The sequence below is a fragment of the Mustela lutreola genome, chromosome 4 (assembly GCF_030435805.1).
Source record: "Mustela lutreola isolate mMusLut2 chromosome 4, mMusLut2.pri, whole genome shotgun sequence".
Classification (NCBI taxonomy): domain Eukaryota; kingdom Metazoa; phylum Chordata; class Mammalia; order Carnivora; family Mustelidae; genus Mustela; species Mustela lutreola.
Window position 1 is genome coordinate 47,711,387 of NC_081293.1, and position 14,151 is coordinate 47,725,537.

Below are 14,151 nucleotides of genomic sequence, written 5' to 3' on the forward strand. Positions count from 1 at the left end.
CGACTGGTTGTCACTTCTTTCTGGTTCCCTCATGACCAATGAGCTAAAGAAAATCTTGAGCATATACTCATTTTATATCTGAATAAAAGTCACGATTTTCCTTTTTTTTTTTTTTTTTTTAAAGTATCTTTTAACATTGCTGGGACCCCATTAGCAGAAAAGAAGTTTCTGTAAAAGTCAGACACCACCCCTGCGTCCCCCTCTCAGGGCCAGACACCGTCCGATGGAATTAATGACCTGTTCGTCGGTGGACGGAGAAAAGCTTCCACACTCGGTGTCCTCGGGGTGCAGGTTCGTGGGCCGGCGCTGCGAGTGGAGGACTTCAGTGTCCGGGTCTGTGAAATGGGCTCCTGAGCCCCTGGGGCTGGGAGCGGCGGCCCAGAGCCCAGCCCTCGCCCCCTACCGCTCTCCCGCGCCCCGGGGCGTGGGGGGGGAGGCGGCTGGAGAGGCGCCCAGGCTGGCACGCCGGCCCCTCCGCCCCGCGGGGTCTCCGGAGGGGGCGGATCGCGCGAGCCGGAGAGCCCGGAGCCGCCCAGGAATCTTGGCTCGGGAGGCGAGCATTTCCTGCGGGCGGGTCGGCGCGGGCCCGGGGGCGCGGCGGCGGGGAGACGCTGCGCTGCGCTCGGCCGGCCGGCAGCATGCGGCCCCTGCTCTGCGCGCTGGCCGGGCTCGCTCTGCTCTGCGCTGCCGGTGAGTGGGGCCGGGGCCCGGGGTAGGGGGGCAGGGGTGGAACCGAGCCGGCGGGAGAGCAGAGAGTTGTAGAAGCGGGGATCGGCCCGGGAGGGAGGGTTGAAAAGAGACATGAGAGCCCACCTAAAGGTAGAGAATGAGTGGAGAGACTCGAGGCCCGAGGAGAGAGAAGAGGCAAGGATCGCAGGGTTAAGTCTGCAGGTTGGGCACACATCCCCCCAGCACCCCCGGGGCCAGCTGCCTCCGAGTGCCTACAGAGGCACCCAGGCCTGGGTTATGGGCACTGCCTTGGAGCGGAGTTCCAGCAGGCGATGACCCAGACCTGGCCCAGCATGGCCCGCGGGCAGGCAGACGGCCCTGGGAGAAGGGCCACGGCTTCACCTCCCCTCTGGCCCGAGAGGGCTCTGCGGTCTGGGTGAGCAGGTCAGTCCTCCTGCTTCCGGAGCTCTTCCCTGAGGGCCTGAGCTGCCTTGAGTGATAGGGGGCTGGGGAGCTTAGGGTGCAGGAGGGAGAGGCTCTCTGGTGCTCCACCCCTGTACCTGTCGGGTAGGCCTTGCTTGGCACCGTCAGCTCTCACCTTAGGTGAGGCCCAGATGGGGGGCTGGCGAGAGACTTCTTACAGCCAGATGCTCACGCACCACCCCAAGACCCTGCACATGGCTGGTACTTCACGGTTTACAAGCCACACTCCCATTTACCCAGACTCTCATTCATGCAGCCCTCAGCCAGCGGGGCTGGGGCTCCTCCCAGCAGTACCGGTGAGAGGAAGGCTCAGGTCTCCTGGCAGAGCCAAGCCAGAGGCCTCACCAGGCATCCAGGCCTCCTAACCACTCAGGGGGGCCCTTGCCCCCTATCAGGCTGCTCACCCATCAGCCCGGAGCCAGAGGATGTGAGTCACACAGGTGAAGTGCCCTGTGCTAGGACGGATGCCTCCTGTCCCTGTCCTTTCTGGGCATGGCCCTCTGTGGGAGCCAGCACCCAGGGGCAGGGTGGAGGCCAGTGCAGATCCTGGGCAGCCCCTGGCAGAGTTTCTTGGGTGAGGGAAGGTGGCTTCCCTCGGGGATACTGTCTCCTCTGTGAGTTGGGGAAAATGGTAACCACCCTACAGAGGGGGCTGCAGGAACGGAACGAAAGAAGTCCCCAGCACAGAATTCAGCACATGTTGGCTCCCGTTTTTGTCCCCTCGGCTTCACTGATCTCTCTGAGCCTCGGTTTTCCCACCTGTTAATTACGGAGGACCCACAGCCTCCTCCTGTGCAAAGAGTGGCTGGGACTGTGCTCAGCACAGAGGCCACGGTGCAGGTCCTTCTCCCCCTTTTCCTCCCCCGGCCCCTCCTCCGGGAGCCCAGGGCACAAAGCCCAGTCTGTGCTCCCCGAGAGGGAGGAGCTGGCTGCCACCCACAAGTGGCGGACTTTCTGGGGCCTCCTTAGTTGTGGTCGGTATATACACTTCAATTTAAAACCCTTTTCAAACACGACTTCCTTTCTGATGATGCCCGCTCCTTGCTACAGATTTTTTTTAAAAGGGGGAAAGTATTAATGTAATCTCAACCTGAGTTCACACATTTTTGTGTGGAATCTTTCGGACTTTGGACAACTTACTATTGTTTCTCTTAACTTTTGATTATGAAATCCCTGGGGGTAAAGACAGGACAGAACGGTGAACCCCCATGTACCGACCGCCCCACTTCAGCAATATTGTTTCATGGACGGTCCTGTTTCCTTTGTCACTCGCATTCTCTCTCCTTCCTCCAGTAATTTTAAAGGAAATTCCAGGCATCATATATTTTCATCCATAAAGATTTCCTCTTAAGTAATCTTTTAAATATTTCCTTGAGTAATCTTTTTCTCTAAGTTTTATTTATTTATTTATTTATTTTTAAAGTTTTATTTCTTTAAGTAATCTGTATACCTGTGTGGGGCTCAAACTCACAACCCCAAGATCGAGAGTCAGATGCTCTCCAAACCGACTCCATCAGGCATCCCAAAGATAATCTTTTCATAAACACAACTGCAGTGCCATTATCACACCCTAAAAAATGGACGATAATTTCTTTTTTTTTTCCAAGATTTTATTTATTTATTTGACAGTGAGAAAGAGACATGGCAAGAGAGGGAACACAAGCAGGGGGAGTGAGAGAGGAGGAAGCAGGCTCCCTGCTGAGTAGAGAGCCCGATGTGGGGCTTGATCCCAGGACCCTGGGATCATGACCTGAGCTGAAGGCAGAGGCTTAATGACTGACCCACCCAGGCGCCCCGATATTTTCGTTTTTTAAAGATTTATTTATTTATTTGAGAGTGAGCAGGAGGGGGAGCAGAGGGAGAGGGAGAGATTCTCAAGCAGATGTGCACTGAGCATAGAGCCTGATGCAGGGCTCAATCCCGAGACCACGACCTAAACCGAAATTAAGCGTCAGACGCTCAACGGACTAAGCCACCCAAGTTCCCCTGGACAGTAATTTCTTATATCATCAAATATCTGATCCCTGCTTAAATGTCCCTAATTGTGTCATGTTGTTACATTTGGTTTTGTTTTATCCAAATAAGGTACACACATTGCTTTTGGCTGATATGTCAGTTAGTTTCTTTTAATAGGTAATTTCTCTTCCCCCCTCTTTTCCTCAAAATGTGTTTATGGAAACAACTGGGTTTTTTGTCCTATAAAGTTCTCCACATTAGATTTCAGCTGATTGTATCTGCCAGGGGTCCTCTAAATGTTCTTCTCTCCCCTGTATTGTCTATAAAATGGTAGTTAGATCTAGAAACATCTGCTGTTATGCAAGAATATATTAAGACAGTTTATTGCTTTAACTTGCACTTCTTTGATTACTACTGAGGTTGGACTTTTTCTTTAAATGCATTGGTCATTTCTACAATTCTTGTGAATTGTCTTAGGCTTCTCAGTTGTGGTACTGGGGTTTTTCATATTGATCTGTAAAAACTCTTTATGTATTGATGGAAACAAATTGCTTGTTATACTTACAGAGCTCTTTTAAGGTTTCTGCTGAGTTCCTTTCTTGTTTTCCCATCAGAGGAATCTAAGGTCCTAGAGCCTGGCCCTTTCATTAATTGTCACCCATGCCTTGAGGCCCTTTGGGCATGCTCTCACTGTCCACCCCTGCCCCAAGCCCCCATGGCCATCTGTCCTCCATTGGAATTCTGCTTTCCGCTTTGAGCAAAAGAGGAAGATGCTGAAGGGCTGTTGTGAGAATCATAGCATTTCTTTTGACACAAATGGATATTGTGGGAGCAAACCACTCAAAGACAGTTCAGTCAGAGGCACGCATTTGGGCTCTGGTGGGGCCCCAAGGCACCTGCAAAGGGCCAGGTCCCCTTGGCCCCCTACCTGTCCAGCCCCTCAACTTGTAACTGTGTCCAAGTTTGTTTGCTCGCCGAATGACAGGCCAGTAAGTTGAGAGGCAAGAAGTTGGGGTAGGAAAGCGACTTTATTTGGAAAGCCAGCAAACCCAGGAGACAGTGGACTATCGATTGTCCCAGAGAACCACCTCTCTGAGCACCAGAGTCGAGCTTCTTTTATGTTAGGAACAGGGGGAAGTGGGAGGAGATTGGAGTCATAAGATGACTGATGTCTGTAGACACTGAAAAAGGTCATGTCGCGGCGCGTGGGTGGCTCGGTTTAATGTCTGACTCTTGATTTCGGCTCAGGTAGTGATCTCGGGGTCCTGGGGTTGAGCTCTGCCCTCAGCAGGGAGTCTGCCTGAGATTCTTTCTCTCATGCCCTCTGCCCCTCCCCACCAACTCTCTCCCTGTATCTAAAATAAATAAATAAATCTTACCCACCCTCCCCTCCCCCCAAAAAAAAGAAAAAAAGGAAAGAAAAGAATAAGGAAAGGGGAAAAGGTCATGTAACTTCTTTGTCCCTGCTCAGTTGATATTTGTGTGTAAGAATCTGGTCATGTTGTTCCTGTAAATCTTAACATAGTCAACTCTGTATGCACTTCTGTACCTCCTCCAGTGAGATAGGTTTCGGGTAAGAAAGCAGTTTTTGTAAATCTCAGTTGTAGCAAAATTTCTTTAATGACTAACATTCCCACGTGCAGGGCAAAGCAGAAGTTTCTAAGCTGTAGGTCACAGCGGCAGAGAAATGGAAGCAATGTGGAGTCAGACATGCTCAGTTTCTCCCTGTTGCAGAGGAGGCAGCTGAGACCCCAAGATAGGAGGCCCTTAACTTACAAAAGCTCACATCACTGCACAGTATACTCACGTGCGCAGTATAGGCGGAATGAGGCAGGTAGGATACACATCCTGTGCCTCCTGCTTACTAGCTATGTAACTTCCAGCATGTTATTCAATCTCTTTGATCTTTAGTTTTCTAATCTGTAAGAAAGGGAGGTAAGAGTTCTAAGCTCTTGACAGAATCTGATGAGATACTGTACGTAAGCACTCAGCAGAAAGCTTGGTGCATCGTGAGCGATCACTAATCCATAGTAGCTTCCAGTGCAAAGTATGGTTCTGCCCGTTGTAAAGGTGAAGAAACAGAGTCCGGTGAGTGGGACTGGCTTCTAAAAGAGTGCAGAGAGGCAGTTCAGCACTGAGCCCTCTGTGTCCTTTTTGGAGAATTCCTCCCAAACGTCCCTTGGATCCTTGTAGAGGATCTTCATCTATTCCTAGAATAGATGCCTTTCCATCGTGAGAGCTAGTCGAAGTGATCCAGCAGAGCGCTGGCTGCATGTGGAGAGGCAGAGCCCTTGGGAATAAATTCTTGCCTTGCTCCATCTTCTGCTACCCTGGTGGATGCCCCCCAGGGCCTTTGCATGTCACTTGGCAATTGCAAGGCATCTTCAAGTGCACTATTTCCTTGAATCAGCACAGCAATCCTGCAAAGTAGACCTAGCAGGGAAGATCCCTCACTCTCTGCAGGGGAGGCAAAGAGCCCTGTCAGTAAGCCCAGAGTTGGACTGCGTCTCTGACACCCAGCCTTGGTGCGCTTTTCAGAGTGTGCAGAGAGAGCTTTATTCTGGATGGCTTCTTAGACCTTCCCTGCCTTGTGGGCTTTTGCAGTTTACCTCTGAACTCATACATGAGGAAAAAAAAAAAAAAAAACCTCTTGTAAAGTTCAGGGTGCCCTTTGGGGTAGTAGCCTAGCTTGCCTGCGTAATCAGATACTAAATGTACTGGAATGACACTGATGTGCTCTCAGAGGGACCAGCAAGACTCAGATCCAAGGAGAACAGGAGGACATGTCTGTCCCCAAACCAAACCCAGACGTGCCTCAGAATCTGAGCTCTTTGTTGGGGGCTCGAGGTTCTCTCTCTCGACTTAGCCGGAGCAGTTGCACATTACTGGAGTTCTTCATGTAATTGTTTGCAAGTAGTATTCGGCTTAAAAAAAAAAAAAAAGTTTAAAAACCACCAATGGTTTTAAGTGAATCATAAATTTTGATACAAATATTGATGTGGTAAATTTTATTATTCTATTACATTGAATGTGGCCAAATACAGTTAACCCCTGAGTGACAAACATTGCTGGTCAAAGCAGAGTATGTCTTCAATGACTCAGGAACCATCGCAATGTACAGGGTTGCCTCTGAGAAATTACGTGTCATCCCAGAAGTCATTTGAGTTGTACGTGATTTCTTAGTGTTTAAGTCCTAGACACAAAAGGTCTTCTATGCTGTATGTGGGAGAGGCCGTACTTCCCGCCTCAGAGGATGGGGACCCGGTGGCCATGCGTCTTTAACTGGCTGAGTGAGCCCAGCGCCTCGCGGGGCCTCTGGCCTCCGTCGCAGCCTGCTCTCACCAGAGCTCTGTGTTCTACCCATGGCCACCATCCAGGGTGCACATAGGCCCCGAGTGGGAGGCAAGCCAGGGAAAACAACCAGGCCTCCAAGAAGGTCCCTTTCCTAACTGGCCGGGGCAGGGCAGGCGGGAGCACAGGAAGGGAGGGAACACGGGGAACCACAGCTTGGCTGTTTAAGCAGGAACACCGCCACCCTGCAGCCTTCCCCGCTCTCGAGCAACCCAACAACCCCGTGAAGCAGGCATTACCCCGGGCCTTCCGTCTGAGGCGCTCAAAGACAGGGAACATCCAGCTCGTGACTTGTGGGAACTTCTGGTCCAAGAAAGAACTTGTCCTTGACTCACGCCCGTTCTGTCCTTGTAGCTAATTTATGAGGCCTCTCAGCAGACCCTGAAAGATAGAACCACAGCCTGAGTGAACTACAGGGGCAGGAGGGAGGGCCTTGGGCCTCCCCACCCCGGGTTAGGAAGGAGGCAGCAAAGGCTCCGGAGGAGAGGAGAGTTTCCCACAGGCCCATGCCAATTCCGGCCAGGCAGGGTGAGAACAGGGTCCCCCGGGGAGTTTTCAGCCCTCGCACAGTGAGGTCAGTGGTGGGGTGAGGGCCGGCATGGCCGAGGGAGCCGCAGCGGCGGCCTTGCAGTGAGGGCCCCGGCCCAGCTTTCTCTCACCGATGAGCTCACGGACACTTGTGCGGCGGGGCTCAGGCCTCAGCTCTGTCCAGATGTGAGGGATTAGTGCTGTGTGATGTGGAGAGCAACCTCGGCCAATCCTTCTCCCTGGAGGGGTTTTGGAGCCAAGTTAGACCTCATTGCCGACATGTAGAAAACAGGATGTTTCAGGCCAACGGAGGGGAGTGGACTCATGTTGTTCATGACTTACAGGCCTGGCAGAGCCTCACACTTGGCCAGCCAGGTCAGACTGTTTCCTCCCGGCCCGAGCTGGGTCTGGGAGAGGGCAGGCGAAGCTCTGGGGAGAGATGTGGCAGGGGCCCGCGGGCAGAGCCTGTGGAGGGCGTCTGTGGACCCAGACCCCCAAGGCGCAGACCCCCTTTTCACGGACAGCCCTCCTTGTGGGTGAGAGCAGCTCCTCCAGCCCCTAGCAAGTCCCTCCTCTCTTGGCTGGGCTCCCCGGTTCTCCAGCTGAGACACATGAGTCAAGCTTCTGCGTCCCTTAATCGCGGCCGCCTCTAGCCCTGCTTCAGCCTCTCCAAGGCCCATAACGGAGCACAACCCTCCAGGTGGGGTCCCTCAGGCCACCCTCGCCCTCATCCTGAACTTTCCCATCCACGCATGCAGCCCACGATGGCTTCTGCTTTTTGCTAACAACCCCATCAGACAACTGGCTTTTATTATGGAACATTTCAATCCAGATATACAAGAGTTGAGAGAGGAGTGGCGTGAACTCTCGTGTCCCCGTCACTCAGTTTCAACAGTTATCAATCTGGGCCAATCTTGTGTGGCCACCCATGTCTCCTCCCACTCCCAGGCTGGAGTATTTTGAAGTGACTCCAAGATATGCTAGGATTTCATCTCTAGAAACTTCTGTATGGATCTCTAAAAGACTCCTTTAAAAAAAAAAAAAAATCAGTGCTCACTCCAGCCACACATAGATGAAAAAAATAACCAAAGTACCATGTCATGTCCATCCCCCTCTCCAAAGTCAACAAGACCATTTGTCTTTTTGAAGAAGCTTTTTGAAATTTAGTGGAAGGAAATTATGAAAAGGAAACTAGAGAAACCAATTGATCTCCATAAAGGATGCTCAGAGCGGAAGCATGTTTGGTCTCTGCTCTTGGTTCACTCCCCTTCGTGGAAGATCTGGGATCCAGATAGAGTTGGAGCTGGAACATCTCAGGACGGGGGGTGGGGGGTGGGGGGGCGCTCTGGCAGAGCTCTGGGAGGCCAGCTTGCCGAGGTGGGGTCAGGAGAGGGCCAGGGGGCTTGGAGTCCAGTCATTTGCGGACCGCGTGACCTTGGGCAACTCATTCAACGTCCCAGAGTTACGCATTCATCACCAGCAAAATGGCTCACCGTCGCTGTCCCTACCTCAAGAACGGCCAGTCTTCTGGGCGACTCTGTATGTCTCCTTGGGCAGCCCAGCCAACACCAGGGTCTTACAGTTACAACAGTTTTGCGCCTAGATAAAGTCCAATAACCCTTGCCCCCAGTCTGCCTCAGACGCCCACATCCATGACTGCAACCTTGGTATTGTCACCCGGAAGCTGTTCCACTTCTCAGAGCTGAAACTGCAACGTCTGTCACCACTCATTCCTTCTGTTACTCCGTCATCCTACTAAGACAGTCCTGTCAGCTCCTCCATTTCTCTTAATTTATGGGCCTTCCTGTTGGCCTCCTTTCCTTCATTATCCAAGCTAGAGCTCATCCTCTTAACGCCTTGCTGGCAAAATCCTCAATCCTTTGCTCCCTTGATCTCCCCACATGATCTCTGCAGACCCCCGGGCTTCTGCTCCATCCAGCACCCCCGTCCTGGCCACTCTGTACCCAGGGCGGCTCTCTGGGGGGACTGGTCTTTCCAAATGTCCCCCTGGAGTGTGGGGTCCTTCGGCATGGGCTTCCTCCTCCTCCTCACCTCCTTTTGAAGCCCTCTCTGTGTTCGAGCCCCCTCCCCAGTGGCCTGCAGATAAAGTGGCTCTCAAAAACAAAGACAAAGACAAAAAGAAGTCATTTGCCGGTCACCGTGCCTCCCATTTTCATGGCTGTGTTTAATAGCCCCCTCACAGAATCCCCGAAAACTTCACAACTAGCTTCCTCTTTCATAAGTCAACATGAATTTCCAGCAGACCGTTCCCTTCTCACTTCACGGACTAAGGAGAAACGAACAGGTGAGAACTCAGTCTGCGTCTTGGCCCTTTGAGGAGAGGTCTGTCTGCCTTTACCACTTCTGCGGGCCCCCTCTCCGCCTCCAAGCGCCGCCCCCGCCGCCCCCACCACTGCTGGGCTCCCAGCCCGTCCGCTCCTCAGTGCTCCTGCCCTTCAGGCTATCAGCATGGTTGTTTCTTCAAAGAACAGTAACAGCAAGAAACATTCTGTACACCATGTTATCTGATCGCCCTTACTTCACAGAAAGGCTTCAGGAAAATGTTTCCCAGGATCCAGGTTTCTGCCCTTGGACCTCTCGTTCCCTCCTGGTCCTATAGCATCTAGACTTTGCTTTGCCTCCGCTGCTCTGTGAACAATGCCCCGGGTGGGATTTAGCAGTGATTTTCTCCTCACTCTGTCTTTCCATCCTTACCTCGCTAGACTTCTCTGCTGCTTCAGCCCTGGCTGACCACCTCGTCCTCAGCGAAACTCTTCACTTCGCTACGTTTTGGAGACAGTAGCCTCCTTCCAGAGTGTCAGGGTTCTCCAAGGTTCCAGCCAACTCTGATGCCCCATAGCCATCTTGGGGCCACTTACACTGAAACCTGAGCCCAGAAGCCGGTCCCTGAGACTTCCGGTGTGAGGGCTGGTTGGTGCCGGAAGAACCAAGGAGGAACTAACGTAAGGGAGAAAAGGGATGAACCAAGAGGTGAACAGGATGAACCTCAGGTTCTCCAGACTTGCTGTGTGGCACTGCCCATAGCGTTGCACCCCTCTGTGCTTCAGCTGGGGATCGTAACTGGGTTGTTGTGAAGTTTGGTTGAGTTCGCACATTGGTTTAGCATACTATGCGGTCCACGGTAACTACTCATCAAATGTTCGATGTGACTGACTAGTCACCAATGTCAAGGCGATGGCTAAAATATCTCCTCATCCTCTCTATTCCTACTGCCCTGCCTCACTTCCACACTTCCCACACTGACTACTGCAATAACTCTCTGCCTTCAAAGACAAATCCCTCCAATCCATTCTCTGTATTTACAAAATTCATATATGACCGTGTGACTCTTCGGTTGAAATAAACCCCAAATAAGCATCATGGTTTGTTTATTGGGGCATCTGGCTTTGTGTCCATGATCCTCCTCCTCCTCCCGTTCAACCTGTACTTTCCAGCCACTCCAGCCCCGTGAGGGTTTGGGCATGAAACTGTGCCATTTTATGCCTTTCTTTCTTTGCACGTGCCATTCTGTCTGGCTGGGACCTTTCCTCCCTTCCTTACCTTACAGAGTTCAGGCAACACCTCCTTCAAGAAGCCCACCTGGGCATGGGACGGGACCAGGGCCATAGAGACAAGTGAGTGATTGGGGCACCCCATCCTCATACCCTGACCCACACTCGGGCTTCCTTTGCACCTTTTTGTGACTGTTTTCAGGACCCACCTCATGGAGCCCAGTGCTTGGCAGGGGTCTCTGGTGTTCTAGGATATGGTGACGAGGCTTGTTTTCCCACAGCTGCTGAGCCCTTTGTGCCCTCCCGTGGAGAACCGGCCTGGAACACAGGGTGTGACAGACACATGGCTGTCCACGACCGTTTAGACGTCATAGAGGAGGTAACCAGGGTGGTTTGGGAGGACATGCAGTTTCGGGACCACCTACCAGACTGGTAGCTTTCTAGGGCTCGGGAGAATCTTGCTTTGGAAAATGGGGGAAATACAGGCCAGTCCTGCTCCCTGGCCTCCATGTGAAGCATCTCCCTCCTTCCCTGGGCTGTTAGGCTCACCAGCCCTTTACAGACCCTGCCCCCCCACGGGCCTTGCTTCCACCCAGCTCGAGATCATGTCCTTACACAATGAGCGGGTGGACATTCAGTCACCGTGTTTTGTCACTCAGCCATGGTCTGTAACACCAGGTCCATGACTTGTGTGGGAAAAGATCTACACTTTATTTTCACAAACCTTTAACTGAAATTTAGCATTCCATTCATTATAAGTACAGACAACAAACTTTAAATGTATTTACCAGTACAGTGACTTTGTTCTCAATAGAAATCACAGATAATTTTATCCCATTATAGTTGTGAATATATCAACCTATTTATTATTCATCCTAGACTGTATGTCAAAATTACAGTAGTTGCTAGACCTGATGTTAGATTATGTTATTTCATGAGTTAATAAATACATACATTTTTACATCAAAGATTTAACTTTTAGTACTTAAGTACTTTTAGTACTTAACTTTAATACAATTGGTGTCCTAGAAAATCCTACATGCTTTATTTTTTTCAATTGAAGTGTTATTCTGAGAAGGGGTCTGTAGGTTTCACCAGACTGCTAAGGGGGTTCATTCAGGAAGAAGTTAGGATGCCTGACTAAAGAACGGTTCAAATCCCAAACCTGTCATTTGGCAGAATGGCCACCAGAGGGCAGGGCGACAAAAAGAATGTGCTCTCCCGGTCAAGTCCAGAAATGGAAAAGAGAATCCCAGGGTTGCTCTGCGCCACACCTGCCAGGGCCAGGAGCCGCCTTAGAGAGTGATGCCCTGGGATTCTAACATCTGGGGAACTGAGAGGCCACCAGGGCCAGAGCCTGAACAAGGAAGACTTAGGTCCCCCAGCACTCAGTTCTCTCCCCGCTGCGCCCCATTGGGCTGCCAGGTGTCTCTGAGGATGTGGCCAAAGAAGCAAGACTTGGCACCACTCTTGTGCTCCCTGCACGCCCTGCTGCCATCTCTCTTGTTCTAGACGGTGGAGAAGACGGTGGAGCACCTGGAGACGGAACTGAAAAGCTTGCTGGGCCAGCTGGAGGCGCTGGCCTGGAACCTTCCCCCAGGGCCCTCTGGCCCCACCCCCGACCTCCTCGGAGATGGTGAGCAGCTGGGGCAGCAGAGGACAGCTTGGGCTGGGGATGTGGCCTGGACAAACCAGGAGAGGGCTTGGCGCCTTCTGAGCGGAGTGGGGAGGCATCCCCCAACTCTCCCTGCCTGTTCTCTGCCCTCCATCCTGCCTGGGGGCGTTGCAGCCTGGCACCTTGGTCAGGGCTTTTGGGAGAGCTGGTGCAGTTCACGTGGGGCCCACGGAGCACTGTCCTGGACGCAGAGTTTCTGCCTCCCCATCCCCCGGGCCATTCGCCGGGCTCAAAGCTCCTGCACCCCTCTCAGGTCCCTTGCAAAGACCCATCCTGGGTCACCACAGACCCCTCCGATGGGGTGTCAGAGGGGGTTGCCACCTGCTCCCTCCCCATGCCCTGTGTTCCTGGCACAAGAGTTCTGGGGACTGGGAAGGGAGGGGAGGGGAGGGCAGGGGACCTGCCGCACTCCTGAGCTGCCGCCTCTCTTTCAGATGGCTTTGGAGCCCCCGAGCCTGAGCTGCCCAGCAGCTGGAAGTGACACACATGTAGCAGCTCTCCTCTGAGTACAGAGCTGTGCCTTCTGGCCTGCCTTCATCAGCTCGGTGCAAAATAAAAGCTCCTCCCTTGGTCTCCCCTGTGTCTGCTGACAGTGACCCCTATAGCCACGATGCCTTCTCCATCTACTCCCAGGCCCTGGGGCCCATGTCCTCCTGCGGGCTCAGACCGGGGAGACCTCAGGCGGTCAGTGCTCCTGCCCTCCTTACTTATAGGGGCAGACAGGGCAGGAATTGGTTCAAAGATGAAGCACCTGAGGCCCAGAATAGCGCAGGGGCCCTCCGAGCAGCCTCCCTACTCAAAACAGGAGCAGTGAGATCACCTGGGAGCCTGTCAGAAATGCAGGACTGGGGACCCAGCCAGACCTCCCGCATCAGAATCTACATGTCCGCGAAAGATCGCCAGAGGATATGTGTGCAAATTTGTGTGCGATTTTTAAGTTATCTACTGAGGTAAAATGCACACAACATAAATTTCAAAATTTTAATCATTTTTGAATTGTACAAATTCAGTGGCTTCACGTGGCTGTACGCTAATTCCAGAACACTTTCATCATCCCCCAAAGAAACCCTGTACCTGTACGCAGTCACTTCCCATTCCTCCTCCCACCATCCCTCGGAAGCCACTAATATTTCTCTCTCTATGGACTTGCCTATTCTGGACATTTCATATAAATGGAATCATTCAACATGCAGCATTTGTGTCCAAGTTTTTTCCCACTGAGCACCGTGTTTTCAGGTCTCATCCAGACTGTAGTGTGTATCAGTACTCCGTTCCCTCTGATCACTGAGTAACACCCCATCGTATGGATGCCCCACTCTTACTCATGCATCAGTTGATGGACATCTGGATTGTTTGCACGTTCTGGCTATTATGAATAATGCTATGAACATTTATGTACAAATTTTTGCATAGGCGCTTTCATTTCTCTTGGGTCTCTGACTAAGGATGGAATTGCTGAGTCAAATAGTGACTCTTTGTTTAAATTTCTAAAGAACCACCAAACGGCTTTTGCACAGCGGCTGTACCATTTTTCACTCCCACTAACAGTGTGTATATAAAGGTTTCAATTTTTCCGCATCTTCACCATATTTTTTATTATAACCATCGTACTAGGTGTGAAGTGGTAGCTCATCGTGGTTTTAAGTGGCATTTGCCTAAGGAAGAGCAGTGTTTCTTGTGTTTCTTGGCCATTTGTCTTTTTTAGAGAAATGTCTACTCAAGTCCTTTGCCCATTTTTAAAAATTGCATTCTTCCTGTCGCTGAGTGGTAAGAGTTCTATATGTATTGTGGATATTAAGGTTTTATCAGATACATGATTTACAAATATTTTCTCATTCTGTAGGTTGTCTTTTTACTTTATTGAGTATCCCCTGAAATATGAAAGTTGTAATTTTGATGAAGTCCAATTTATTTTTTTGTTGTTGCTTATGCTTTTGGTGTCATATCTAAGACTCCATTTGTCAAATCCAAGGTCAT

The 14,151-nt window shown here is 51.5% G+C and overlaps 1 protein-coding gene and 1 long non-coding RNA gene across 2 annotated transcripts; one reads left to right on the forward strand and one right to left on the reverse strand.

The window, feature by feature from the left end:
- Positions 1-550: 550 nt before the first annotated feature.
- Positions 551-13,366, forward strand: PLAC9 (placenta associated 9). The gene is made up of 4 exons (XM_059169774.1): positions 551-690; positions 10,781-10,878; positions 12,012-12,135; positions 12,609-13,366. Exons 1-4 carry the CDS (start codon positions 639-641, stop codon positions 12,653-12,655), a joined length of 321 nt encoding a protein of 106 aa, XP_059025757.1. The 5' UTR covers positions 551-638; the 3' UTR covers positions 12,656-13,366.
- LOC131828773 (uncharacterized) lies at positions 4,513-8,264 on the reverse strand. The gene is made up of 3 exons (XR_009352566.1): positions 7,119-8,264; positions 6,699-6,840; positions 4,513-6,032 (listed from the first exon to the last, which is right to left on the reverse strand). It is a non-coding gene; the product is annotated as an uncharacterized LOC131828773 (long non-coding RNA).
- Positions 13,367-14,151: the final 785 nt, after the last annotated feature.